General features: G+C 52.2%; 1 protein-coding gene across 3 annotated transcripts in view; it reads left to right on the top strand.

Annotated features, from left to right (window-relative positions):
- Positions 1-6,428: 6,428 nt before the first annotated feature.
- Positions 6,429-24,991, top strand: part of PER2 (period circadian regulator 2) — a 43,248-nt gene continuing 24,685 nt past the window's right edge. The window contains exons 1-6 of one of the 3 annotated variants that reach the window (XM_030803380.1): positions 6,429-6,608; positions 17,351-17,599; positions 18,108-18,170; positions 19,215-19,369; positions 21,958-22,079; positions 23,611-23,812. In XM_030803380.1, coding sequence (XP_030659240.1) covers positions 17,370-17,599; positions 18,108-18,170; positions 19,215-19,369; positions 21,958-22,079; positions 23,611-23,812 — 772 coding nt within the window. In that variant the 5' untranslated portion in view covers positions 6,429-6,608; positions 17,351-17,369. Of the gene's footprint in view, positions 6,609-6,639; positions 6,904-17,235; positions 17,600-18,107; positions 18,171-19,214; positions 19,370-21,957; positions 22,080-23,610; positions 23,813-24,991 lie in introns of those variants that run through there. The other 2 variants (XM_003277482.2, XM_030803379.1) reach the window with 2 other exon arrangements.

Here is a 24,991-nt window from a genome sequence, read left to right as displayed (position 1 = left end):
TTTGAGGCTTCACTGAGCTATGATCGCACCAATGCACTCCAGCAAGACCTCTTCTCTAAAAGAAGAAGAAGGAGGAGAAGGAGAAGAGAAACAACAACAACTTTGTTGCTTCCAACCAACAAGACTCCGTTTAGGGACAAGTGATGTTTTTCCCACGTTGGGCACCAGGGAGAAGCCAGCAGGAGAGAACAAGCACCCAAACACCAAAGGAAACACTCTGTGAGCCACAGAAGCAGTGCTTGCTGCAGGCAGAGGGCAAGGCAGGTGCACAGGCCTGAGCCTCCACCCTCCCAAAGAGGACACTGTGAGCTGGCATCGCTGGTGGGCTGGTGATCCCCAAGACGGACCTGCACCCCAGCCATCCCCACCTGTGAGCCCTTATGGACTCAGAGGGGAGTTATATTAATAGAATGCAGGGAGCACCTGCATTCGCCAAGTCACAGAGGAGCTTTTGGGTGGGGAGAATGTTTGGAGAACGAGAGGCACGTTGGAGCTTGGACTTTGGTCGTTCCTGACTTTGCGGCCTTGCCCGCTGAGCCAGCTGGTTCTCAGGCTTCACAGGGGCAGGGTGGTGAGGGTGGCCATGAGATCTTTCTGCAGACAAAGGTGGTTTCTCCTTGATGACATAAAACACAGACACACAGGATTCCTTTGGTGTCGTGGTGTCGAGAACGTCTTTTGCAAAGGGGCAGTGGAACGCAGGCACATGTCTTACAGAGTGGTGAGGATGAAAGAAGAGAATGTGTGCCAAGCGCCAAGCGTGATGCCTAAACACAACAAGCACGTGCTCCATCACAGCTGGTTTACAGGCCATGGGGGGGCCCGAGGGCCATACTCATGTATGAATGCGAAGCCCCAAACTCAGGCTCCTGCATTCTTCTTAGTGTCACCCAGGATCAGGGACCCTAATGACAGCAGGCCTTGTTGGTCCCCAGAGCATGCAAGGCCCCCGTTCCTGACTCCAAGATGTCCATGGTTGGAGGTGTCAGCTACCCCTCAGTGACACCCCCAGGAATGCTGGCAGAACCACACTGAGGCAACAGCCCTGCAGGACGCACACTAGACAGAGAGGAACAGAGCCAGGGAGGCTGCTGCGGGGGCCTGCCGGGGCAAGGTCCATGGCCCAGAAGGCCAGCAGGATGACACCCTGACCGATGAGAGGCCCTCCACCTGGGAAGGAAGAGACGCCTCGGACGTGGAGGATCACCTTGAACACGGGTATCATCTCAGACAGGGGGCATCACCTTGGGTGTGGGGGGGATCAGCTCAGACAGGGCAGGCATTTTTGGCAAGTTGCCTCTCCTTGGGCTCCTTCAGGACAGTGAAGGGTACTGGAAAGAAACTCAAGCTGCCTGAGACCAGAAAGCCTGATCTACAAATTAGTCCACAAGTTCCTGAGGCAGAGACTTGACCTGCAACTCAAACCAGGAGCGCCATACAGCATCACCTACCCACTGCTACCCCCTCCCCACCAAAGGGCACAGCTTTCATCTCAGTTAAATCCTTGGTTTTTCTTTTTTATTTTTTCTTTTTCTTTTTTCTTTTTTTTTTTTTTGAGACAGAGTCTTGCTGTGTCACCCAGGCTGAAGTGCAGTGGCATGATCTCGGCTCACTGCAGCCTCTGCCTCCTGGGTTCCAGCAATTCTCCTGCCTCAGCCTCCTGAGTAGCTGGGATTATAGACATGCGCCACCACGCCCAGCTAATTTTTGTATTTTTAGTAGAAAAGGAGTTTTACCATGTTGGCCAGGCTGGTCTCGAACTCCTGACCTCAGGTGATCTGCCTGCCTCAGCCTCCCAAATCTTTGGTTTTTCTTAATGGCCTTAATGACCAGAAAGTTTGAAGTTTTATTCCTTTTTCAAGTGACATGATAGCAAATTGTTTCTTGGCTTTGGTTAAAAGCATGCCTTTTATTTGCAAAACTGATAATAAGAGAAGTCAGTTGGGTACACATTTAATCACTGAATTCCTGTAGCAATAAAGAGGACATGTATAACATTAAAAAGACAGACTCTTCAGGTACTAATTATTTTATTCATTTATATTTTTTGTCTTAGGACACAATAATGAAGTAAACAAGTCTATACAGAGTATTGTATAGCAGAGACAAAGCTATGGCAATTTAAATTATTTGCAGATCTGCAAAAAAGAAAAGATTAGATGTATTTTGGAGAGGTATTCTTGAAGTAATAACTATTGCCATGGATTAAAAGCCCACTGCACCTATGTATGACAAAAAAAAGAAAAAGCAAAACAAGGCTGGGTGCGGTGTCTCACGCCTGTAATCCCAGCACTTTGGGAGGCCGAGGCGGGCGGATCACGAGGTCAGGAGTTCGAGACCAGCCTGACCAACATGATGAAACCCTGTCTCTGCTAAAAATACAAAAATTAGCTGGGTGTGGTGACGTGTGCCTGTAATCCAAGCTACTCAGAAGGCTGAGGCAGGAGAATCGCTTGAACCTAGGAAGCGGAGGTTGCAGTGAGCCGAGATCATGCCACTGCACTCCAGTCTGGGCGAAAGAACGAGACTCCATCTTAAAAAAGAAAAAAAAAAAGAAAAACAAAAATCTTAGCGAATTAGAATATATGGCAATGGACATCTATAAAAAAACAAACATCTAAGGCTCATCATACCTGGTGGTGAAATACTGAACACTTTCTCCTCCAGGGTGGAATGGGGCAAGGATGCCCACTCTCACCATTCTATACCACAACAAATGCGGGTCCTAGCTTGTGCCACCAGCTCTGTGATCTCTAGGGCATCCTTTGCAAAGGAGCCATTGGGACACGGATGCTTACATTCCAGGCTCCAAGCAAGCTCCTTTCCCCAGGCTCTTCTCCGGGGTGAGGCGAAGAAAGATGGGGACTGCACACCCATCGTGGATGGCTCAATCTTCTGACTTCCTTGGGGAAGACATATGAGAACATGTATGTGCATATCACACCCACATGTCTCCCCCAAACAAAGAACAGCCTCCCCGGATCTATATTTAGCTTAAAAATCAAAAAGCCTTCTCAGTAGGTAGCTAGCATGATAAAGATGCCTTCTTTTTTTAAAAAGATAGGGTCTCAGTCTTGCTCTGTTGCCCAGCCTGGAGTGCAGTGATGCAATCACAGTTCACTGCAACCTCGAACTCCTGGCCTCAAGGGATCCTCCTGCCTCAGCCTCCCAAGTGGCTGGGACCACAGGAGCATGCCATCATGCCTGGCTTTCTTATTTTTTGTAGAGACAGGGTCTCATTATGTTGCCCAGGCTGTTCTCAAACTCCTGGGTTCAAGAAATCCTCCCACCTCGGCCTCCCAAAGAGCTGGAAGATACTTTCTTTATACTGGTCCACAAACCACCTCATGTCCAGGGATAGGCACCTGCCCTCGGGTCACTAGAGGCAAGTAGTCCTTATCTCACCCTGAGACCCTGGACGCAGGTGCCCGCGCCCTTGAGGTCACCTCTGTGAGCTGGCTGAGGGTCTCACTGCCAGGAGCTGCCACCATGCCAAGCTGGGGTCAGCCATAGGTCAGCGCTGGGTTCAAGGGAGGCTGGAGAGTAAGGGTTGGGCATTACCGTCTCCAATGTCCCTAGACCCAAGAAAGGGGCTCCAGCACTAGAGTGCCAGAAAGCTTGACAGTGTCCCCTCCATCTCTTTAGAGAGGACTTTGCTGGCCACCACCTCCTCCATTTGCAGAGGGAATTCTCTTCCTAGCCACCTGTCCTTTGGCCCTCCAGCTAGCCAACCCACAAACCATGCCACCTACAATGAGAGGAAGCAGTGATCAGCACAGTTGCCTGGTACATAGTAGTTGCTCAGTAAACAATTGGCTGGGTGCATGAGCGAATGAGAGGGCAAGTGAGTGGACTGGCAAGGGCGTGGAGGCCTGGGTGCAGAGAGGCCCTACAGGCAAGCCCAGACATAGATGGGTAGGCCGACTTAGGCCAGGCTTACTGGTGGAAACAGGCTGGTGGGAGTGGCTGCGGCAGGAGACAAGCAGCCTTTAGCTGGGAGGCCAGCTCCTCCCACTGGCAGCATTCCCAAGGTAGGTGGGGACCCTGGCTTACCACCCCACCTCCATCCCCAACTAAAGGACTAGCTTTCTCCTAGCCAGCCTGCCTCCCACAGTGTCAACGGCAATTCCCCTATCCAAGAGCTCTGAGCTCCGTGCTGGAGGTGACAGCTGGCCAGTGTGGGCTGGCTAGGAAAGGGTTCGTCCCCCTTCCTTCTCCAATCTGACTGCCCCAATTTGCACTCTCTTTTTCTCTCTCTCTCTCTCTCTCTCTGTCACCATCTTGGTTCAGCAAGAATGGCATCCATGCACTTGGCCTGATTGTAGGAGCTCATCCCCTGAGCGCTCTCCTCTGTTGGAGCTGGGATGGAGGCTTCTGTCCATGGCTGTCCTATTCCCTCAGGACCTACACACCGCATCTTAGACAAAATTGCCTCTGAGTCTGCCTCCTCCCCCCCTTCTACATCACCAACTCCTTACAAGGGATGCAGTGAGATGTATTTTTGCATGTCCCTTAAAACTCAGGTGTCAACAAGTATTTGTGGAGTGTACAAAAATTTCCAATAATAGGAAAGAAGAAACTGGCTGTGAATCACTGAAAATAGATGAGATTCTGAAGAGTCCTAGAGCCCAAAGCACTTGATAATTTCTAAAAGAATTGATTTCAATATCTTCCTACCAGATTTATTGGTGGAAATAAAAAAGGCTACATTTAGGGAGGAAATGTGACATCAGGTAGCAGGCTGAATATGGAGCAAGACCCAGCAAAAGCGTGAAGAAGAATCTCGGTAAGGTGTAGATGAGCTGTCTGTTTACTCTTGTTTCCAGAACAATGGAGCTCCCCATTGACGTCAATGGGAGGGAAGAAACAAAAGAGCCTTTGGGTGTGTGCAGGGCACAGCAGCCGGGCCTGGGTTTGCTTGGCATTTGTGTGTGTATGTGTTAGAGGGGGCGGGGAGCCTGTCGAGGTGTCAATGTCAGAGGAGCAGGAGGAGGGGCCACCTGACTGTGTGAACAGCCTGCAGGCCTCCCAGGGCTTCTGTGGGAAGGGCTGCCCCGATGAACTTGGTATTTGCCCTGGTTTGCATCTGAGAAGTTGCACACACACCTTGTCAAGTGGAAGGGAAGGAGTTATCACACTCAGGAATTCCCGATGTGGGTTCATAGCTTTTCCTTCTGTCCCATCCCTGGTCCCCAGGTGAGTCCAGGTAAAGAAGAACAAGAAGAGTAAAGAGAGATACGGCGGCCTCCAGCTTCCTGGACAATCTCGCCTTCCCCATGAGAGCCTACACTTTCAGAGCCTGCTGCGTGGGAGCCTGAAAGCTCCTTCCTGTCCTGTAAGTCTCAGGCTTCTACCCAGACCAGGGGAAATTGTACTCTCTCTCCTGACACTTTCAATGGAAGTTTAGAGGCTCCACGTGCCCAAACAATGCTTACTGAAACAGCAAACACTCAGACAAGGTGATGCAGGGTCCCGCGCTGTCTCCCGGGACAACCTCCCACCCCTGGCTCCTGCGTCTCTACGGCTTGCACCGTTGTAAGGCTTCCCTTTCTCAGGGCCCATCCTACCCGCCCTGGAAGTGCTGCCTTTCTCACGGAGCCTGTGGGGATAGCTCTGGTTAATTTATAGCCCACATCGCCCAATTTAGCATTTGATTAAGTTTCCTTTTTATGAGACAGTCCTTTCTCCCTAGTGATGCGCTTGGGGGCAGGGACAACATCATTTCTTTCTTTTGTACCTCCCCAGAGTAACAATGACTCCATTTCCTGAACCAAAAATTGCAACACGTGGTCTCAAAAATAAGAAAGGTCACTTGGTAGCTGTCGGGACAAGTGTCGACCACAGGCACCTCGGAGGCCCGGGTGGGCGTGCCCCGGGATCTGCTGCAGGGCGGTGCTGCCACCTTCTCGTGGGCTTCTCCGGGGCCCGGCGATGAATGAGTGAGTGAATGAATAAATAAATGAATGTGAATGCGTGAATGAAGCATGCCGCGCGGACTTTCCCGCGGCCCAGGCCGCTGGGGGCGCGCCTCTGGCCGGTGGCCGGAGGTGGAGATCTCCCTGGTCCGGCTTAGGCGCGCCGGGTCTGCCAGGCCGGCCGGAGGTGCGCAAGAGCCCGGCGCCCAGCTCCCCTGCCCGCAATGGTACGCGCCACTCCGCGCTCCCAGAGCTGGCGGACTTGAGGGCGTCGTGAATGGAAGAGGCCGACGCCGGAAGTGGATGAGACCACTGGGGAGGACGACGGGGAGCACGAACGCGCCGGGTCTCCATTGAGGAACCGACGAGGTGAACATGGAGTTCCATGTGCGTCTTATGTAAAAAGAGCGACGGGCGCCGCCACCAATGGGCGCGCGGCGCTCGCAGGCCCCGCCCCTCATGTATACAGATGAGACAGAGTCGCGGCCAATGGCGGACGCCGGGGGCGGGCGCGGCGAGCGCGGTCACGTTTTCCACTATGTGACAGCGGCGACTCGGCCGCGGCGGAGGCGGCGGCGCCTGGGGGCTACGTGCAGCTGTGGGCGGCGGCGGCAGCGGGCGCGGGGCCGGGCGGACAGAGCTGCGAGTCGGCGGAGGAACCGGCGGACGGGCTGACGCGGGCGCAGCCGGGCGGTAAGTGGCGCGGCGCGGCCCCGCTGCGGCTTATGTAACCGCCGCCGGAGCGCGGGCCTCGGGCAGGTCGGGGTCCCAGCGCCGGCTTGGGCCGCGGAGGCGCCGCTGGGAGTTCCCTGGGCTGCTGGACTCCTCGGCTTGAAACGGCGCCGGCGTGGGGGCGTGTGCCCTTGGCCCTGTCCCAGGTGGAGGGTGGTCGACCCGCGCGCAGGGTGCGCTCGTTTGAACTACGCTGACACCGCGGGTTGGGGACTCGAACCCCCGCTTCGCAGCTCAGGAGCCTGAGGTCCGAAAGGTGAGGCAGCATGTGTAGGGCACCGAGCTACCGAGTGACTGCGCGCGGGCTGCGGTTCCGTGGGCGATTCTCTTTTGGGAACCCCCCCTCCCCTCGCATGGGGAAGGCCAAGGGAACCAAGGGTCAGCGCAGCCGGCCCTGGGATCTGGAGGACCCTCGGGGAGCTGACTGCCTCCTCTGAGGCCACAGGGCCAAGTCCTGGGCTGGGGAAGGGCCATGGAGGGGCACTGATCTAGGAGCTTTTCCTGGACACCCACGGGTCTCCTGGAATGAGTGATCAGAGGGACAAGGAAGTCCCTGTGCCAAGCCAGGCCTGGGAACCTGAGGGCAGGGAGACTGCCTAATGTTCGCCCCTTTGCCTCCTCTGGACCACCCTGTATTAATTCCCTTTCCCCGGACTGGATAGAAGGGAATGGGGTGTCCACTCTGGTGCAGCAGTCACACCTACCTTCTGGGAGGTACTTTGGCTGCCAAGTCCCAGACGTAGACCAGGGGGTGGGAGGTGGCCTGCTTCCCCCTTCAGGAAGGCCAGGGTAAGGGATGACGAGTTGGTTGCCAGGGTTTCTGTAACCTACACAGAAGGAACCCGTTTGGAAAGCTGATTCATACAGAACAACAGAGCCAGAAGGCACCCTGAAAATCACCCAGAGTAACCCCTCAGCCTGACAGATGAGCAAACTGAGGCCCAGGCCCAGGCTGTCTGCAGGATCTTCCCATCGTACTGGGGCAGAATGAGTTTCAGAGGTTCAGTGATGCCCTCAACTTGCGTGCTGAATCCTGGGTGGGCTGGAATTTGGGAGGAAGGGCCTTAAGTCCGGGAAATGTGTTAAGAACCCCACACCATGGCCAAAGCCCCACGTGGACACCTGTCACCTGTATGTGGCACAGCAGGACCGCTAGACTTGGCTTCGGAGGGGAGATGCCCACCCTCTCCCCCCACCTGGGGCTTCTGGTCCCAGGCTGGGTGTGCCTGAGAAGAAAACAGGACTCTACCTGAAGGCTTTATTTGGAAATTGAGTTTTAAAATACAAAGTGAATTGATTTTTGTGTGCTATATGACTATAATGAAGAAAGGGACTCCGTTTTTTTTAAGTGGAAGCTGTGTGGTGTGCCAGCACGGGGATGGTACCGTGGGTGTTTGCAGTTATCTGTCACTGTCGCCTCGGTATGATTCATTGGTACAGAACTAACGCAGCCCTGGCTTTCTGTGGAGACTGGAGTGCCAGGTGTGAAGGGGGAGCCCTGTGTCAGCCAGCTGGCTGCTGCTGGGAGCCTTGGCTCCCAGTCTGGGCCTCAGTTTCCTCATTTGTTTGGAGGGGCTGAGATTGGGCAGTCTCAGAGGTCCGCTTTAATTCCCAGGTTTTTGGTTTTCTGTTACCCTATGGATGATTTTTCCCAGGTTTCTCGCAGGAGACAGAGGCTTCTGATGTGCTCTTGCCTTTGGGCCACGTAATGTTCTCCTGTGAGCCACGTCTGCAGTGCTTACAAGGAACAAGGAAAGATTCCTCTCCTGTGCACTACTTCTCATACCCACTGAACTTTCTCAGAGAAATACTGGTAGTCACACTGCTGTTTTTAAGCGGTGATGTAACTTCACCAGGACTCGGCAAACCATGGCTCTATCAGGTCATTGAACAGCTGGCAGGGCCACTCGGCATTTAGTCAGAAGAAAGACAGGCTCTGGGTATGCTTTTACCTTTTGAAAACTACTCTGTTTGGCAGAGTGAGCCAGAAACATACAATTCCATAAGCTTGGCAGAGACTGTCTCCACACTTCTGGAAAGCTGGCCCACCTTGGGAACCAAGGTAGAATTAGACAGTCTAGAGGGGGCCTCTGATGGACCCCTCCCCAAGCCCACGCACTCCCCCCTAGGAACCAGGCCCTCCTTTCAACTCATTATGCTCATCGTGTACACATCTGTAACAAGTTTGTTACCATATTTCCAAGTCCAGAGCAAATTAGAAGCAGTAAATGAACAGCAGTGACGGATGACAGGAGTCAAGGCCACTTGGTTTTCAGAGACTGGTAGTTCCCAAGACAGAGTGAGCTGCTGTGCTGAACCCTCACCAGCCTCGAAGGGTTCCTGGTGCTCTTCCTGGGGTGACATAGAGGAATCAGAATCCACTCTTTAAGAAACCAGGTACAGGAGGAGCAGATGCCTGAGCTTCCTGCAATTCAGAGTAGCTCAGTCCCTGACCACTGGGGAGCTAGGAGGCTGACACTTTTGCCTTTCTTACTGCTTTGAAGTCTTGCAGTTCTAAAAATGTAGGGATTTAAAAGTCTGAATTGAGAGCATTGAAGGTGTCCTAGTGAGGCCAAGACAATGCCTCCCCAGTGCACCTCCTTCCCTCCATATTTGGATGGCTGCGGTCACATTTTCCTCAGTTACCCAACCGTTGCCATGGAGAGCACGGCTGTTTATTTAGCAGGACAAACATTTTCTCAGGATTACAGCAGGCTGGCCTCAGGGAGTTGGCTCCTACCAGGAAGTAGAAAACATGTTATAATATTCAGGGTTGTAAAATCCTGCGGGGCTCGCAGAGACAGTACCTGCTGTATGATCCCTATTATGTAAAGTTCAAAAACAGGCGAATTCACTAGGCTGTGAGAAGCCAAGCTAGTGGGTCCCTGCGGGGTAGATGGTGGCTGGGAGGGCCGCCAGGAGCCTCTGGGAGGCTGGCACTGTCCTGCCTCTGGTGACATGTGACATGGCATGTTGTTTGTGGATATACATCAAGCTGTGACCTCATGAGGTGGGACTCCTCTGGTGATTGAACGCTGATTTCTGATTTCCACAAAAAATGCTTTTCTTAGGTGTGCAGGTACTGAGTACAGTAAGACTTTACCAGTCCTGGCAGTGGCAGTGGAGGCTGGAACTGGGTACCAGGCTTGCTTTTGTTCCTAATTTTTAAACACTATTATGGAAAGTATGAGTATCTCTGAAAGTGGGGAGGATAGGGTAACAAACCCCTGCGACCCCACCAGCCAGTAGTTTCTGCTCCTGGCCCCTCTCCTTCCCCACCCCCACCAGCTGCTTTTCTTCCTGATCCCAGGCTCTCCGTTCTGGTGGCGGACTGCACTTTCTGAATGGTGCTCTATCAAGTTGAGGCAACCCAGCTACTAAAAATGTGGCCAAGTGACCTGGTCAGGGGTGCGAGCTTAACCTCTTTCTTTGAGTCTGACTGTTCTTAGGGGCAGAGCCAGTGGGTGGACATGCAAAGCGGGCCTCAAGGGCAGATTCACACCCAGAGGCTCATGTTGGCTTTTGGCAGCCCCTTTTCAACCGGGCTGTCATTTTCCCTCCTGGGCTTTGGCACCCTGAGCACATAAGTGCATGCCCGCCCTTCCTCCCCCTACCCGCCCTGAGGTAGAAACAGGTTTCCTAGGAGCGCCCCAGGAACAGCTGGTCCAGCCGGCTCTGGGCACACATCTGTGGAGGGCAAGAGGCAAAGTCCACTTTGACAGGGACGTTGGTTTTGCCAGCTTCTCAAAATGAGGCTGATCTATTAGAGCCGCTGGGGCTGAGAGACGCATTTTCTGGAATGACGAAGTTTCTGATGATTTGGCTTTCACATTTCTGCCAAGCTTACTCTACCCTCTTTGCAAAAATACTTATCTTCCACCTAAGATAATGTCGGGGCACCAGTGATTCATATTTAGACAGGCTCACAGGGGATGGACTCAGGGGTGAAAACCAGGAGCTAAGTGCAAAAACAGTGAAAACCAGGAGAGCTACGTGCAAAGTGCCCAGTGCCCAGACAGCACGGTGACTTCAGATACCTGATGCTCCTCCAAGGACTGCCTGGGCTGGGGGTGGCACTGAGTTGTTAGTCCTTTAAATATAAGAATACAAGCCAGAGACAGCTACCATGACAATTCACTCTCTCTCCTAAAATTACTTTTGTTACCTGTCTGTTTTTCTTTTTCTCTTTGTTTTCTCTCTCTCTCTTTTTTTTTTTTTTTTTTTTTTTTGAGATAGAGTCTTGCTCTGTCGCCCAGGCTGGAGTGCAGTGGCGCAATCTTGGCTTACTGCAACCTCCAACTCCTGGGTTCAAGCAATTCTCCTGTCTCAGCCTCCCAAGTAGCTGGGACTACAGGCCCACACCACAACGCCTGGCTAATTTTTGTAGTTTTAGTAGAGACGGGGTTTCACCATATTGGTCTGGGTGGTCGCGAACTCCTTACCTCGGGTGATCCACCGCCTCAGCCTCCCAAGGTGCTGGAATTACAGGTGTGAGCCCCCATCTGTTTTTCTGTAGTGATTAGCAGTGATAATACAAGCTAATATTACATTCCAGATACCTTGCATGGGTTGTGTCATTTAATCCTTCTGACAACCAGTAGGAGGCAGGAACTACTGTTATCCCCATCTCACGAATGAGGACACAAGGCTCAGGGAGGTTAAGGAACTTGTCCGAGATCACACAGTTAGGAAGTGGTGGAACCCAGCTGAAACCCAGGCCATCCAGGACCTGTGCCCTTAACCACTCTGCCGCTGCCTCTGATCACCTTAATGACTCACTCAGAGCAGAAAGGACCAGCTGCTTATCTGGGGGAGGGCGGTGGGGATGAGATTGATGGTGTCCAGGGTGTTGGGGGGTCAGGAGTGAGAGAATGCCCTTGGTACCCTGGACGGCCCCTTGGCAGCTCCACTGAACCATGGCAAGAGCCGCCTGAGAGGTCTCCTTGCTTCCACCTTGGCTCACCCGTGCAACTCCATTGAAATGTAAGTCAGATCTTGTTGCACAGAACTCTCCACGGTTCCCTTTCGGAGTTCTGACTGCCCCCGCAAGGCACTCTGTGATCTGGCCTTGCTGCCGCCCTCCTACCCCTGCCCGCTCTGCTCCAGCCTCGTGCACCTTCCTCAGACAGGTCAGGTGCTCGCCTGCCGCAGGGCCTTTGTGTGTGCTGTCCCCCTGCCTAGAGTGTTCTTCCTCTGGTAGCTCACTCTCCACTCTCTTCAGGTCTGCCTTCAGGCTCTCTTGAGAATGGAGTCTGAGGTGAGCACTTTACTGGGAATTGCAGGTCCCAGGGTAGCAGCAGAAAAGGAAAAGGGAGGTAAGGAAGAAAAGTCTGGAAAGCACACACAAGATGACACCCTGCTGAGATGAGGCTCTGCCTTACAGAGACACCCAGCTGGGTGCTCACCCCCTTGGCACCTCTTCAGAAAGGCTGTCCCAAAAAAGGAAGGAAGGAAAGAAAGACAGCTTCAAAACGGTCCATTTGAGGGAGAGAGGGAGGGGGCATTTTCTGCCAGCTCCTCCTTGCCTCCCGCCCAGCAAGCGAGCTCTCCCTCCTGTCCAGCTGCCTCATCAGACCCTTTGGCAGCAGCTGGGACAGTGAGGGGCAGCAAGGGCCCCCACAGTGGTGTGGCACGTCGTCCGAGTCCACACAGGGCAGGCAGAGCCAGAGACGCCCAGTGCCAGCCTCAGGTGTGAAGCTAGAAGGACCTGCTGGAGCATGTGGCTGCAAGCCTGAGAGAGCGAAGCCCAGGGACTCTGAGTCAGTTCACACACGAGGGCTCGTGCGCAAGGTCCTTGTCAAATGCCACCTACACCTGGGGCCACCCTCACTGAGATGTCACTCCCAGCCCCTCTATTCCCACTTGCTAGTTGCCAGTTGTACTGTATATTCTAGTTTCTTGTTTATTGTCTGTTTCCCCCAGTGTAAGCTCCCTGAGGGCAGGAAAGATGTCTGATCTGTTGTCTGCCCCAGTGCCAGCCCTCAGTGCTAAGCGAGTCAGGGCAAGTCAGTCAGTGAGAAACTGCTGGCACCGGGCGGGCCCTGCCTGAGTGCCATCTGCCCTTTTTGTTGTTGTTGTTATTTATTGTTTTTGGACTTGTTCGTCTGTGTCTGAGACTCTCCCCACGTCAGTCTTTCTGGCCTCTACCCTTTTAGTGGGTGTATAGTATTTATAGCATGGATGTCGCAGGTTTGTGTCTTCAACAGTACGTGCCAGGCCCTGGGGATCCAGCAGTGACCAACTCAAACCCCTGTCCCCATGGAGCTTAGGTCCCAGAGGGGAGGCAGGCAGTAAACAGCCCAGCCCCTCAGTGCTGGCGAGGAAAGCCCACAGAGCGGAGGTGGAGGCACGGAGAAGGAGCTGGTAGGGAGGCGGTGCTGTTCGTGCAGGCTGCCCAGGGCATCTGCAGGAAGAGGGCTGTGGGTACGAAGGAGCAGCAAGTGCAGAGTCCCTGTGGTCAGAGCACACAGGGCTGGGGCTGAGGGGTGGGCAGTTAACAGGACATGCCCAGGAGATTGCAGGAGCTAGACTTGCAGAGCCTTTGGCCCTCGTGCCCACTAGAGTTGTGCTCTGAGCAAGGGTCTGAGCACAGGCCGGACGTAAGCTAAGCCCCTTCACCAGGATCGCTCTAGATGCTCTGTTAACCATAGCAAGGCTAGGTGGAGAAAGGGGACCAGTTTGGAATTGGAGGCTGGCTGTTGGCCAGGATGATCGTGGACAGGAGCCGTGGCCTCCCTGTTGATAGTTCTTTCCAGGTTTTTATATTCAATGCTTACACATCTCTGTGCACATAAATAAGCACTTCTCTGCAATGGATTCCTGGAAGTGGGAAGAGTATGCAGATTATAAATGTTGCTGGGAACTCAAATTTCTCTCCAGAAATACCCTATTACTGCACCACTACACACAAGAGCCACTCTTCTCCACCTGACCAACGCTGAGTGTGATCAGTCCTGTTAATTTTTGGCAACCTAATGGGCAAGATAACCTCATCCTTTGCATTTTCCTGATGTTAATGAGGTTGAGCCTCTTTCTACAAGTTCACAAATCTTTGGTGTTTCTCTTTGTGGGAATGGCCTAGGCAGTCTTCGTGCTTAGTCTCTCTGTTCCCAAAAGGTATTACCATTCATCTTTCATTGAATTTGCTAGAACTGCCATAAAATGTAAAAAAAAAAAAAAAAGACTAGAATAACAGATTTACTTATTTTGTTCCTGACTTTCAGTGGAATGACGCTGGCATTTTGGGTTTTATATGACTCAGGATGTTGATAAAACCAGCTATGTAACCCACAATCAAGTATCTTGTAATTGAGATTTCCTCCTTTTGACCATAAGCTTTTCCTCTCAAAGCTATTAATATATGTAGGTGGCCGGGCGTGATGGCTCACGCCTGTAATCCCAGCACTTTGGGAGGCCGAGGCGGGTGGATCATGAGGTCAAGAGATAGAGACCATCCTGGCCAGCATGGTGAAACCCCATCTCTACTAAAAATACAAAAATTAGCTAGGCATGGTGGCGAGTGCCTGTAATCCCAGCTACTCGGGAGGCTGAGGCAGGAGAATTGCTTGAACCCAGGAGGCGGAGGTTGCCATGAGCCGAGATTGCGCCACTGCACTCCAGCCTGGTGACAGAGCGAGACTCCCTCTCAAAAAAAAAAAAAAGTATAGACATTGTCTTCTGGAAATGTAATATTGCTGAAGAGATATCCAAGACTAGTGTGATTTTTTTCATCCTTTATGGGTAACTTGTTTGTTCTCTGTGGATGTCGGTAGGACTTTCTTTATCCTTGAAGATGCTGTTTGTCATCTGGATGCAGTTAGGCGTTGCACTCTTGTCCTTTGATTGGCAGATTCAGATCTGTCTGTGGTTCAGGATGGTTCTCTTTATGTGTCTCGCTCATTATGGTTTCTGTTGATTGTTCTCGTCTCTTTCAGGAAGAGCTGTAATCCACAGGTCAAACCCGGCTCTCCTCCATCTCTCTTCTCTTCTCTTCTCCCTTTGCATTTTAAAAGTGTCATGCATCTCCTCCCTATCACTGAAGCCGTTTTCTTTTTATTGACTCTGAACTTTGTCCTTTCTAGTTTTCCATTCTAATGTGGCATTTTCATCTCAGTCTGTGGCCCTATCTCATCTCTCATTACTTGTTTCATTGAATCCATCATTTCTTGAATTCTTAGGATGAAAAGTAGATGCTGTCTTAATTTGCTGCTGCTTCTGTGGCATAAGGGTTGTGTTCAGTTGTCTTTGCTGTGTGTGTTTTCCACAGCCCCGTGCTGGCTTTCTTCTGTTTATTAGTTTGTGAACAAGGCAAGGTCTAGTCGGCCCTGCTGTTCTCCAGACACTGATGTGGGTGGACTCTCCGTGAGCCCTGCCTCTCACCAGGCTGTCCTGGAGTGGCTCACCCGCGAATGGACTCGACCTGGGGAAGGGGATGCCGAAGGCTCTTGTTGGAGCTTAGCCATTCAGTTCCTGGGGCCAGCTGTTGGAATCCGGCTCCCTGTGTGTGTAGCCCTCAGTATTGCTGGCTAGTTTCGAGCCCTTTCTTAGAGTTGCCCTGTGGGGGAGGGCACCTGGGGGTGTTCAGTGGGTGAAGCGTCTCCAGGAGAACCTCTCCTTCCCACAGGCTTTCTGTTCCTGTGTCCGTTCTTCTCCCACAGCTTCCTCACGAAGCATCTTCCTGGTGGTAGAGCTCTTGACTCTCCAGCCTTGGCCGTGGCTCGGGCCGTCTCCTTCCATGGCTGGGGGTAGCAGGGATCTCAGCACTAGCCACTTCCTCAGGGGGATTTGGGCTCCAGTGCGCTCTTCATGCTCCTTCCACCTGAGCGACAAGCAGCAGGACGCACCTTCACTTTGTGGCAAATGATTGGGACCCTTCGGGACTTCTAGGGCTGCTGAAAATGATCCCTCCCCCTGACCAATTGTATGATCCTTGCTCATTTCATGTGGGCACTGGTGGGAAGGAGGTGGAACGGGAGGCTCTCCCAGAGCTAGATGGGAACTGGACCATAAGATGTTTCACAAGATTTGGGGTCTGGAATCCAGAAACCCTTCTCTCCCTTTGTTCCACCTGCCCTGGGAAAGGCCAAACGGATGCCATGCAGAAGTGGCAGTGCCACACTGGGCCAGAGTTGGGGCCGAGCACAGTGCAGTGGCAGAAAGCAGGAGGTCCCCACACAGCTGAACCTGGGTGTAGGGTAGGGGTCCCGTCTTCAGATGCCGGCAGACCTGGAATCCAGGGCTGTCATCTGCTACTGTGTGGCCTGGGGTGAGCTACCCACCCCTGTTGGCTCCTCCGTAGAACGATCTCCTGTGTATCATGTAGACAGTGATACGGAGTTGCTGGGAAGGCTGTGTGTTGGGTGCTTAGCATCGTCTGTAGTCAGCAGCATCACCCCAGAGCCTCACAGCTGTGTTCATTAAGCATGACCACTTGTGTCAAGCAGGGCCTTCATCTGGCTCTCTCCAGTGCCCCGCTTGAGTGGGTGCCTGCGTCCTGCTGGGACCCTGCTGAAAACGCTGTCCTGGGGATGGGGAGACATCATTGGGTGAAGAAGGGAGGACCCAGGATGGCATTTTGGCCTCCCACCTGCTAATCAGTCCCACCCCTCCCTACTCCCTGTCTCTGCTCACCCCCTCAGTTTGTGTCCAGGATGATCGCTGGACTGTCTCTAATTTGAGCCACTCCACCCACCTACCCCAAAGTGCAGAGGTAAAGTTTCTGTCCAGCGCAGCAGTGCAAGCCTGTCCAAATGCAAGCTGAGTTCCATGGGCCTGGCACTCAGAGTGCCTCAGCAGCTCCCAGCCATTCCCAGTAAATGTGAAGCCACATTGTCCTGGCCCCTCCCCATCCTACTTGTACATGCCTGTGGGACCTGGGATCCCCGAGCTGCTGGGAGGGTTCCACACCTGCCAAGGCCCCTCTGTCCTCTTTACCCGGCAAGCCCTGTCTGTCCCCATGTCTCCTGCTAGCCTTGGCTCCTCCTCCTGTAACTGTGCCATGCAGTAATGGCCAAGATTTCTGAACCCGGCTCCCCCACCCCACCATCATCTGGGGAAATTTATAAAAGGCAGATCACCTATTCAGAGGGACTGTGTGTTTTTCCCAGCACTCCACAGCCTGGGTAGTGATTATCAGTGCTCTTGTCTGCCTTCTGATGAGGCCGTCAGCAGCTCTGTGTCACGGGCTGAGGCTGCCTCATTCAACCATTTTCCTAATCCATGGCAGATAGGAGCTCTGTCAATAAGAACAAATAAGTGATGTGATGAACTAATATGGGTGTGATTGATCCCGATGAAAGGGCAGCTTTGGCTGGGTGCAGTTGGCCTGTAATCTCAACATTTTGGGAGGCTGAGGCGGGCAGATCGCTTGACTTCAGGAGTTCGAGACCAGTCTGGGCAACCTGGCAAAACCCTGTCTCTACCAAAAATACAAAAAATTAGCCAGGCATGGTGGTGAGTGCCTGTGGTTCCAGCTACCCTGGAGGCTGAGGTGGGAGGATCACTTGAGCTCAGGCACTGCATTCCCTGGGCAACAGAGCCAGACTCTGTCCCCAAAAAAGAAAGAGAGAGAGAGAGAGAAAAGAAAGAAAGAGACTGCAGTTTCATTAGTAACAGAAAGAGTCAAACGGGTGCTCTACCTGATGGCTGCAGCGCCACTTGTGCATGTGCTTGTTAATGAGTGATAGCATCCCTCTGTTTGCCAGCTTCATTCCAGAGCCCAACATGAATGGATACGCGGAATTTCCACCCAGCCCCAGTAACCCCACCAAGGAGCCCATGGAGCCCCAGCCCAGCCAGGTCCCACTGCAGGAAGATGTGGACATGAGCAGTGGCTCCAGCGGACACGAGACCAACGAAAACTGCTCCACGGGGCGGGACTCGCAGGGCAGTGACTGTGATGACAGTGGGAAGGAGCTGGGGATGCTGGTGGAGCCACTGGACGCCCACCAGAGGTGAGTTCAGCCTCTGGCCAGATGGAGGCTGGGCAGGTTGTTTTCTCAGTGGCTCATTTCTGCTGTGATTTGATTGCTTTTGCAATCTTTAAATCATGATTACCAAGTTTTTCAAGATTTTTGAAAATGACTAAAATGTGCCAGTGTCTGTCCTTCCTATCCCTGTCGATTTCGCAGATCCAGTTGCCAACAGACAGGTACTGGGTAGTGTAAGGAGATCTTGCGAGGTAGCAGTGGTGGGTAACCCAGCCAGCGGCTGCTTATACAACACTGGGCGGTTTATAGAAAAGGAACTGGCTCCTGTTGTCATGTGTTTCTATGTCCTGGTACTTAGTTTTTCTGATGTCTGAAGGTTTTATGTTCCAGTTTTATCTTAACCTTGCATTTTTAAAAAATTGTCTTACCATGGTATTATTATCTAGCCTGTTATCACTGGTAGGATGGCAGGGGAAGATGTGTCTGGAGCATACAATTGTCTAAATTTTGCTTTTATTTCTTGTTTTCATAGTCCAGATGCCTTTAGCCTGATGATGGCAAAATCTGAACACAACCCATCTACAAGTGGCTGCAGGTAAGGCCAATTAGAACTTCATACATAGAGTTTTTAGAGAAATTGAAAGACTTATTGGAGGTTAGTTTTTTGGGAGTGACGTGGCTTTTTTTAAGCTCTGCTAAAGCCCATCTGTGTGGCTGTGTGGGTATGAACCCAGCCTCACTCTGGCCTTTCAGACACTGACTGTGTCCCCTTACCATCCAGAGCCCCCAGGATGTCACTCTGGTACCTGTAGCTCCTCCCAGCTTTACTCGAAGCCAACTTTGCCTGCGTCTTGGGCATTTTCATCTGGAACATTCTTCACCCTTCGTAGATGTTTGTAGCAAACTTACCCTATGTCAATTTTCATGTCACCTCGGGAGCAGAACCCGGCTCCTTATCCGGGGCATGTGGGCACTTTGCATTGCCTGAGAAACCTTGATTTCCATCATTCCTTCTGTACCCTCTGTTCCAAACAGGCCCATCTTCATCAGCCAGTGCCCCGCTGTCCTGTCGCTCTAACATCTCTGTATCCTCAATTAATGTTTGAAGACCCTTTTCCACAATCCCCTTTTCTCTGTGTTCATGGCTCACTTTTATGTCCCAGGAAGTCACTTTGCTCTCCTCTATAATCCCATCACTCAGTCCTTCTTTACCTGGGGCAGGGAAGAAGGGCCCAGCTCAGTGCATAGTCCACTGCACCAGACTGTGGGTCGACCAGTATCCTTTCCTGAGCAAAGCCTAGCTCTAACCCTTGAGGGAAAAGAACACAGTTGGAGGGACTTCTCCAGCATTCAATTGGGTTAGAGCGGTGACTCTTGACCAGGAACAATTTGTCTCCCAGCAAGAATCATCTGGCAATGTCTGTTGGCAGCTCTGATTGTCATACCTGGCTAGGGTCTTCCTGATCTATTGTGGGTGAGGCCAGGGATGCTGCTAAATGTGCTGCAGAGCCCCACACAGGACCACCCAGACCAAAACGTCTCTAGAGCTGAGGCTGAGAAAATGGACAAGAGGCACATTTCTTCAGGAAAGGACACCTAGGAAGCTAACATTTGGCTTCCTCTTTCTTGAATCCTGCAGTAGCGACCAGTCTTCGAAAGTGGACACACACAAAGAGCTGATAAAAACACTAAAGGAGCTGAAGGTCCACCTCCCTGCAGACAAGAAGGCCAAGGGTAAGGCCAGTACGCTGGCCACCTTGAAGTACGCCCTCAGGAGCGTGAAGCAGGTGAAAGGTACGTCTGCCTCACACATCTGCTCCAAACCTATAGGAATATGTTTTAAATCCCCCCAAATTATAGCTTAGATTGTGCTGACTTTCTAAAACTCGAGGCTCATTGCAGCTCACTGCAGCCTTGACTTCCGGGCTTAAGCGATTCTCCTGCCACAGCCTCCTGAGTAGCTGGGACCACAGATGTGTACCACCACGCCCAGCTAATTTTTGTATTTTTTGTAGAGATGGGGGTCTCACTGTGTTGCCCAGGCTGGTCTCGAACTCCTGGACCCAAGCAGTCCTCCCACTTCAGCCTCCCAAAGTTCTGGGATTACAGGTGTGAGCCACCGTGCCTGGCCTGGCCTTTTTTCTTTGGAGTGGAAACTACCAGCTCCAGAACTTTGAAGAATTCCTTAGCTGTGTTGGTCTGTTGTGACGAGCAGGCAGAGACCATCAGTGTCAGCCAGGGTGGGGAAGGAAGGTGCCCTGCAGAGCATCTTCACACCTCCTGCCAGCTGGTGTGTGAGCACCTCCTGACTCTGTGGAGCTGTGCCTTTTCATGCGCTGTGCACATGCACTAAGGGGCTGGTGGATCTTGTACATTAAAAACATGCATAAAAATAGAAAAATCTGAAAGGCTTAAAGGTGAAGCAGTAGCTGTATTCTATTATCAGTCGTTTCAAAGCACAGCATACAGTTAGAGCAAAGTTCTTCACTAGTAACCATGGGTATAAACTCGTATTTCAAGCAGTCTTCATATTTTTTAATGTTGGGGTAATTTTTCATCAGCAGTGAGCAGGTCATCAGCACTAGTCTCTGGGGTCCCTTGAGCCAGGTGTGGAAGGGTTGCTCTGCCATGTGCTAGCTTGGACCCTTGCAGTTTTGGGTGTTGTCTTTGGGTGTCCTCTGAGTTGCTCTGCAGTCCTCTGAGTTTCTCCTCCCTAATCCCATTGTCCATTTTGTGAGGGTTGATATACACAGAACAAGGTGCCTGGGCTACTCGTCAGTGCTGGTCAGGTCTAAAGATACTGCATGGAAATCCGGTGCCCCTGGGATGAGCACCCCACCATGGAGGGCACCACTCTGGGCCTGCTTGCCTGTGGAGGCCCCCTTTTCCGGAAGGAGGAGCTGGAAGGGAAAGTTCATTCTGATCAGCTGGGCTGCTCTGTTCTCAAGTGATTATGTCCATTTAGGGTGTTTCCCTGTTGGCCTCTGCAGTAACTTCAGAGCTCAGAAGCTCTGCCACATGGACATTTTCCACACTTCCCAGCAGTTTATATCTTGATTTCAGAGCATACTCAGAAATGTGCCTGTTTCTGAAATTACTGAAGGTGGCAAAACTGAAAGCAGTTGAGACCCAGCTGTGGGTCCAAAGGTCTTCTCACCACATTGCGGGAAGCACACGCGTAGCAGAATCCTGGGTCAGACTCCTAACGCAGCCCCAGGTTTCATGTGTCCGGGGCCTGTTGAGCCCTGAGAGCAAGTGGCAGCCTCGATATGGCCCCTTTGCTCCCGCCCGGAGTGAGGGCGGCTGTGGCCATGAGCACCGACACCCAGAGACAGGCTTGTCACCCCAGAGCCCGCTGGATACGCCCAGGATGACGTGGGAACTCAGATGGAGTGGCCCTTCAGATTCTATTTTGAAAACTTTCTTTCAGATGTTTCTTGTGCCTATTATTTTTTTAAGCAGTCAATTCTGCCTGGATGGGGGTGTCTGATGGCATTACCCAGGGAGTCAGATGTGCAGGGGTGGCCATGTGGTCCTGTGTGGAAACGTGGATATACCATCATGATTAAAGACTTTCTGGGGGCCAGGCATGGTGGCTCACGCCTGTAATCCCAGCACTTTGGGAGGCTGAGGTGGGCAGATCACGAGGTCAAGAGATCGAGACCATCCTGGCCAACATGGTGAAACCCCGTCTCTACTAAAAATACAAAAATTAGCTGGGCGTGGTGGCACGCACCTGTAGTCTCAGCTACTCGGGAGGCTGAGGCAGGAGAATTGCTTGAACTGCCGGGAGGTGGAGGTTGCAGTGAGCTGAGATCATGCCACTGCACTCCAGCCTGGTGACAGAGCAAGGCTCCATCTGAAAACAAAACAAAAAAGAATAATTAACTGGGTGTGGTGGTGGATTCCTGTAATCCCAGCTACTTGGGAGGTTGAGGCAAGAGAATTGCTTGAACCCGGGAGGTGGAAGTTGCAGCGAGCTGAGATTGCGCCATTGCACTCTAGCCTGGGTAACAAAAGCAAAACTCCATCTCAAAAAAAAAAAAAAAAAAAAAAAAAAAAAAAAAAAAAAAAAGCCCCTTCTGGAGAATGTGAGAGGTAGCTGGAACTCTGCGACTGTTATTACCTTAAATAATGTAGTTGCCACTTTAAAAAATTTTATAATCAAATGCCTTCTGATGTTTCAGGGAAAAATATTCCAATCTGTTTGTGAGTTTGTTTTGCCTTCACGTTTTCATGTGTTCTGTGTCCCAGGAAGACGAGATTTGTATCCTACCTTTTCATTTGAGAAAAGTAGATCCCCAAGTTCGTAAGAGCTAGTGACTGTCTCCGGCCAAGCGCTGGGTTCTGCCCACTGAGTGTGAACACTGTCTCTCCTGCAGCCAATGAAGAGTATTACCAGCTGCTGATGTCCAGCGAGGGTCACCCCTGTGGAGCAGACGTGCCCTCCTACACCATGGAGGAGATGGAGAGCGTTACCTCTGAGCATATTGTGAAGAATGCCGTAAGCGTCTTCCCGCAAAGTTTCTTTCTAAACGGCAGGAGTTCCTCCGGCAGGCTAGCTAGCTTAGCGCTGCTGCCGGTGGCTGTAAGGCAGGAGCGTTTGGGGTTTCAGCAGATAAGTTCCTACCTTTAAAAGGAAGAATGTGAAGTCAGTGATTCTGGAAGTGGCATTCGTGTTCTGGACTTCTGCCTTCTGTGAGACTGTCTTCCTCGTCCCTGGCCAACTTTGTTCTGTAGCTCATGGGTGTAAAGGCAAACCCAGTGTGACTGAACTGGGGGGCTCTGGGTTTTCATGTCCTCAAGGTGAGGAGACACACTTGGTGACAGTCAGTTCACTTGTCCAGGGCTTTGCGGTCATGAGGGGGAGCTGGGATTTGAGACTCCAAAGCCTGTGCATTTTTAAGCACACCCAAAGGTGGGCCCCTTGGAGGGCACATGGGCCACATACACACACACCTACTCTACCACTCCGAGTTCTCAGCTGGTGAGAACAGATGTGAGGGCCAGTGGGGACCCCACATGTGCTGGGACCATCATGAAGCTGGCCTCATAACAGGGCTCCCTAATCCTTCCCATCGTCTTCCTCCAGCGTAACCCCCAGGCAGCCCCCAACCCTGAGCCCAGAGGCCCAGCCAGCAGGTAGAGTGCCCATGGTGGGCTGGAGGGGCCCAACCAGAGGCCTCTCCTCCCCAGGAAGCCTCTAGAACCCTGGGAGACAGCAAGGCTGGTGGAGGTTGTTGGGGCAGGCCAAGTGAGCAGAGGGTCCCCCCACCTCCCAGTCACCCAGCCTGGACACCAGGTGCCATGTCCAAGACAGCGGGGTGAGTGGCGCCTCCCGGGGGTGGAGACAGCTGGGGTTTCTTCCAGCCATAGAACCCTGATGTGTTGTTTCAAATAATATCATGCTGGACCCCCCCCCCCCCCCCGCCAGTACATGAAACGCAGCTTGGCAGTCAAAGACAGGTTTTCTTTAGTTAAAACCTGAGAGGTACTCCTGGCCGATTTTGGTCAGGAGTGCTTTCTCTTACAGACTGAGAGTATATGTTGGTTTTAGGGTGAGGGGGCTTATCACAAGCTTGGAATGTTTGTGTGTGGAGAAGTTTATGGCGGGGCTGGAATCTCTCTGGGAGGAGGGGAGGTTAACTTGGGGCAGGCATCTTTCCGGCCCGGATTGGGGTTATCTTGGGGCTAGTATGTCTCTGGTTGGGGAGGAGTTTGGAATGTTTCTGGTTGGAGATGTTATTTGTGGTTTATGGTCACGTTGACCTTAGCCATTAGGCTGATGCCCTGTGGATGTAGGCCATTTTTTATTAAGGTGAACTTTAGAATGAGAGGCTTGTCCAAGATGATGATGCTCCTGCTCTGTCAACAGGCAAGATAGGATTTTTTGGTGAGGGCTAGACAAGGGGCTCAGAGAGCCCCCCACCTCCGACGCTCCTGGTGGGTGGCTCCCTCCAGCCTGCCTGCCTGAGTCGGATGTGGCGTCCAACCCCATCTGACCTTGTCACCAGAGCCCTACTCTTCCTTTTCAGGATATGTTTGCCGTGGCTGTGTCCCTGGTGTCTGGGAAGATCCTGTACATCTCTGACCAGGTTGCATCCATATTTCACTGTAAAAGAGATGCCTTCAGCGATGCTAAGTTTGTGGAGTTCCTGGCACCTCACGATGTGGGCGTGTTCCACAGTTTCACCTCCCCGTACAAGCTTCCCTTGTGGAGCGTGTGCAGCGGAGCAGGTGAGGTCATCGAGGTAGTGCCTTGTTCCCTCTGGGGTCGGGAAAGGGGCCAGGAGCTGGGCCCACCCCAGATGTGGTGCAGGCGCCCTGCCTCACCTTTCAGAGCCCACCTGTGGGGGCCACCAGCTGCCTGCTCTGGCAAAGGTAAAGGATAAGCAGTTGTTCGTCCCTTCAGAATACATTTAGAGAAAAAAATAGGCTTTCCATACATTTCAGAGAGAGAAAACCGTTAGGCATTTTAGAAATGAAGTTGTTTGGAAAAGCTGGAATCTTGCTGCAATTGCAGTCGTGGGAGGCCGGGTTGGGGGGGCAGTGGGGAGCATGAGCAAGGCACCCTGCTCCCTGCACACAGGCATCCCCCTACCACCTTGGCAGCTGCAACCAGTGAGTGGGTCATGTCCCAGAGTGACTTCCTGAGGGTTCTTTGCCTTGACCAGGGCTGGCTTTGGGTATATAGACTGTGAGGTCCCTGGGCAGATGCCGCTGGCCCCCGAGGCACTGCAGGCCAAGTGTGCTGCACTGTGGATGGCAGCCTTCCTGGCTGCCGGGCCTGCCCCTGTAGCCACCGTCTACCCTGCCTCATTTCCAGGCTCCGCTCCCCAGCCAGGCCCTCCCAGCCGGGTCTGCTCCAGTCCCTGGAGCCAGCTGGGGGTGTGCCTGCCTCTGGGCCTCTGCCGGTGCCTCCGACCCCCGCTCTCCTTAAGGCCTCCTGTGCCCCAGCTCCTCCCTGCCCAGCTAAGTCAAGGACCAGGTGAATTCTCAGGGGCCTTTCCAAGCTGCTGGTTTTATATCATTTTCTGTAACTAGTCATTGCTTCTACTTTCCTAATTTCTTTTGAGTAGACGAAATGTTGTATGAAAGACCTAGATCTAAGATTTTTTTTAGTTTAGATTCCCACGAAAGCAGAGATTTCTTTTTTTTAAATCCCTTTCAACTATTAGGGAAACACCTCTTCCTTCATTTCTGATGAGGTTGCCCGATTGATTTCATATTTTCACTAGACATTTCACATTTTAAAGGAAGTTACTATTTTACCAAAATACTGATGTAAGCCTTGAATGCCAAGTTCTTTCTGTTAGAACTGACTGTCCCAAAAATATGTAGCACGAAATGTTTGGGGCTTCTGTTTCGCTGTGGCCAGGCCTCTGCACACCTACTCCAAAGTCTGAGGCAGCTGAG

The sequence above is a fragment of the Nomascus leucogenys genome, chromosome 22a (genome assembly GCF_006542625.1).
Source record: "Nomascus leucogenys isolate Asia chromosome 22a, Asia_NLE_v1, whole genome shotgun sequence".
NCBI classification, from domain to species: domain Eukaryota; kingdom Metazoa; phylum Chordata; class Mammalia; order Primates; family Hylobatidae; genus Nomascus; species Nomascus leucogenys.
This window is presented reverse-complemented; position numbering and strand designations above follow the sequence as displayed.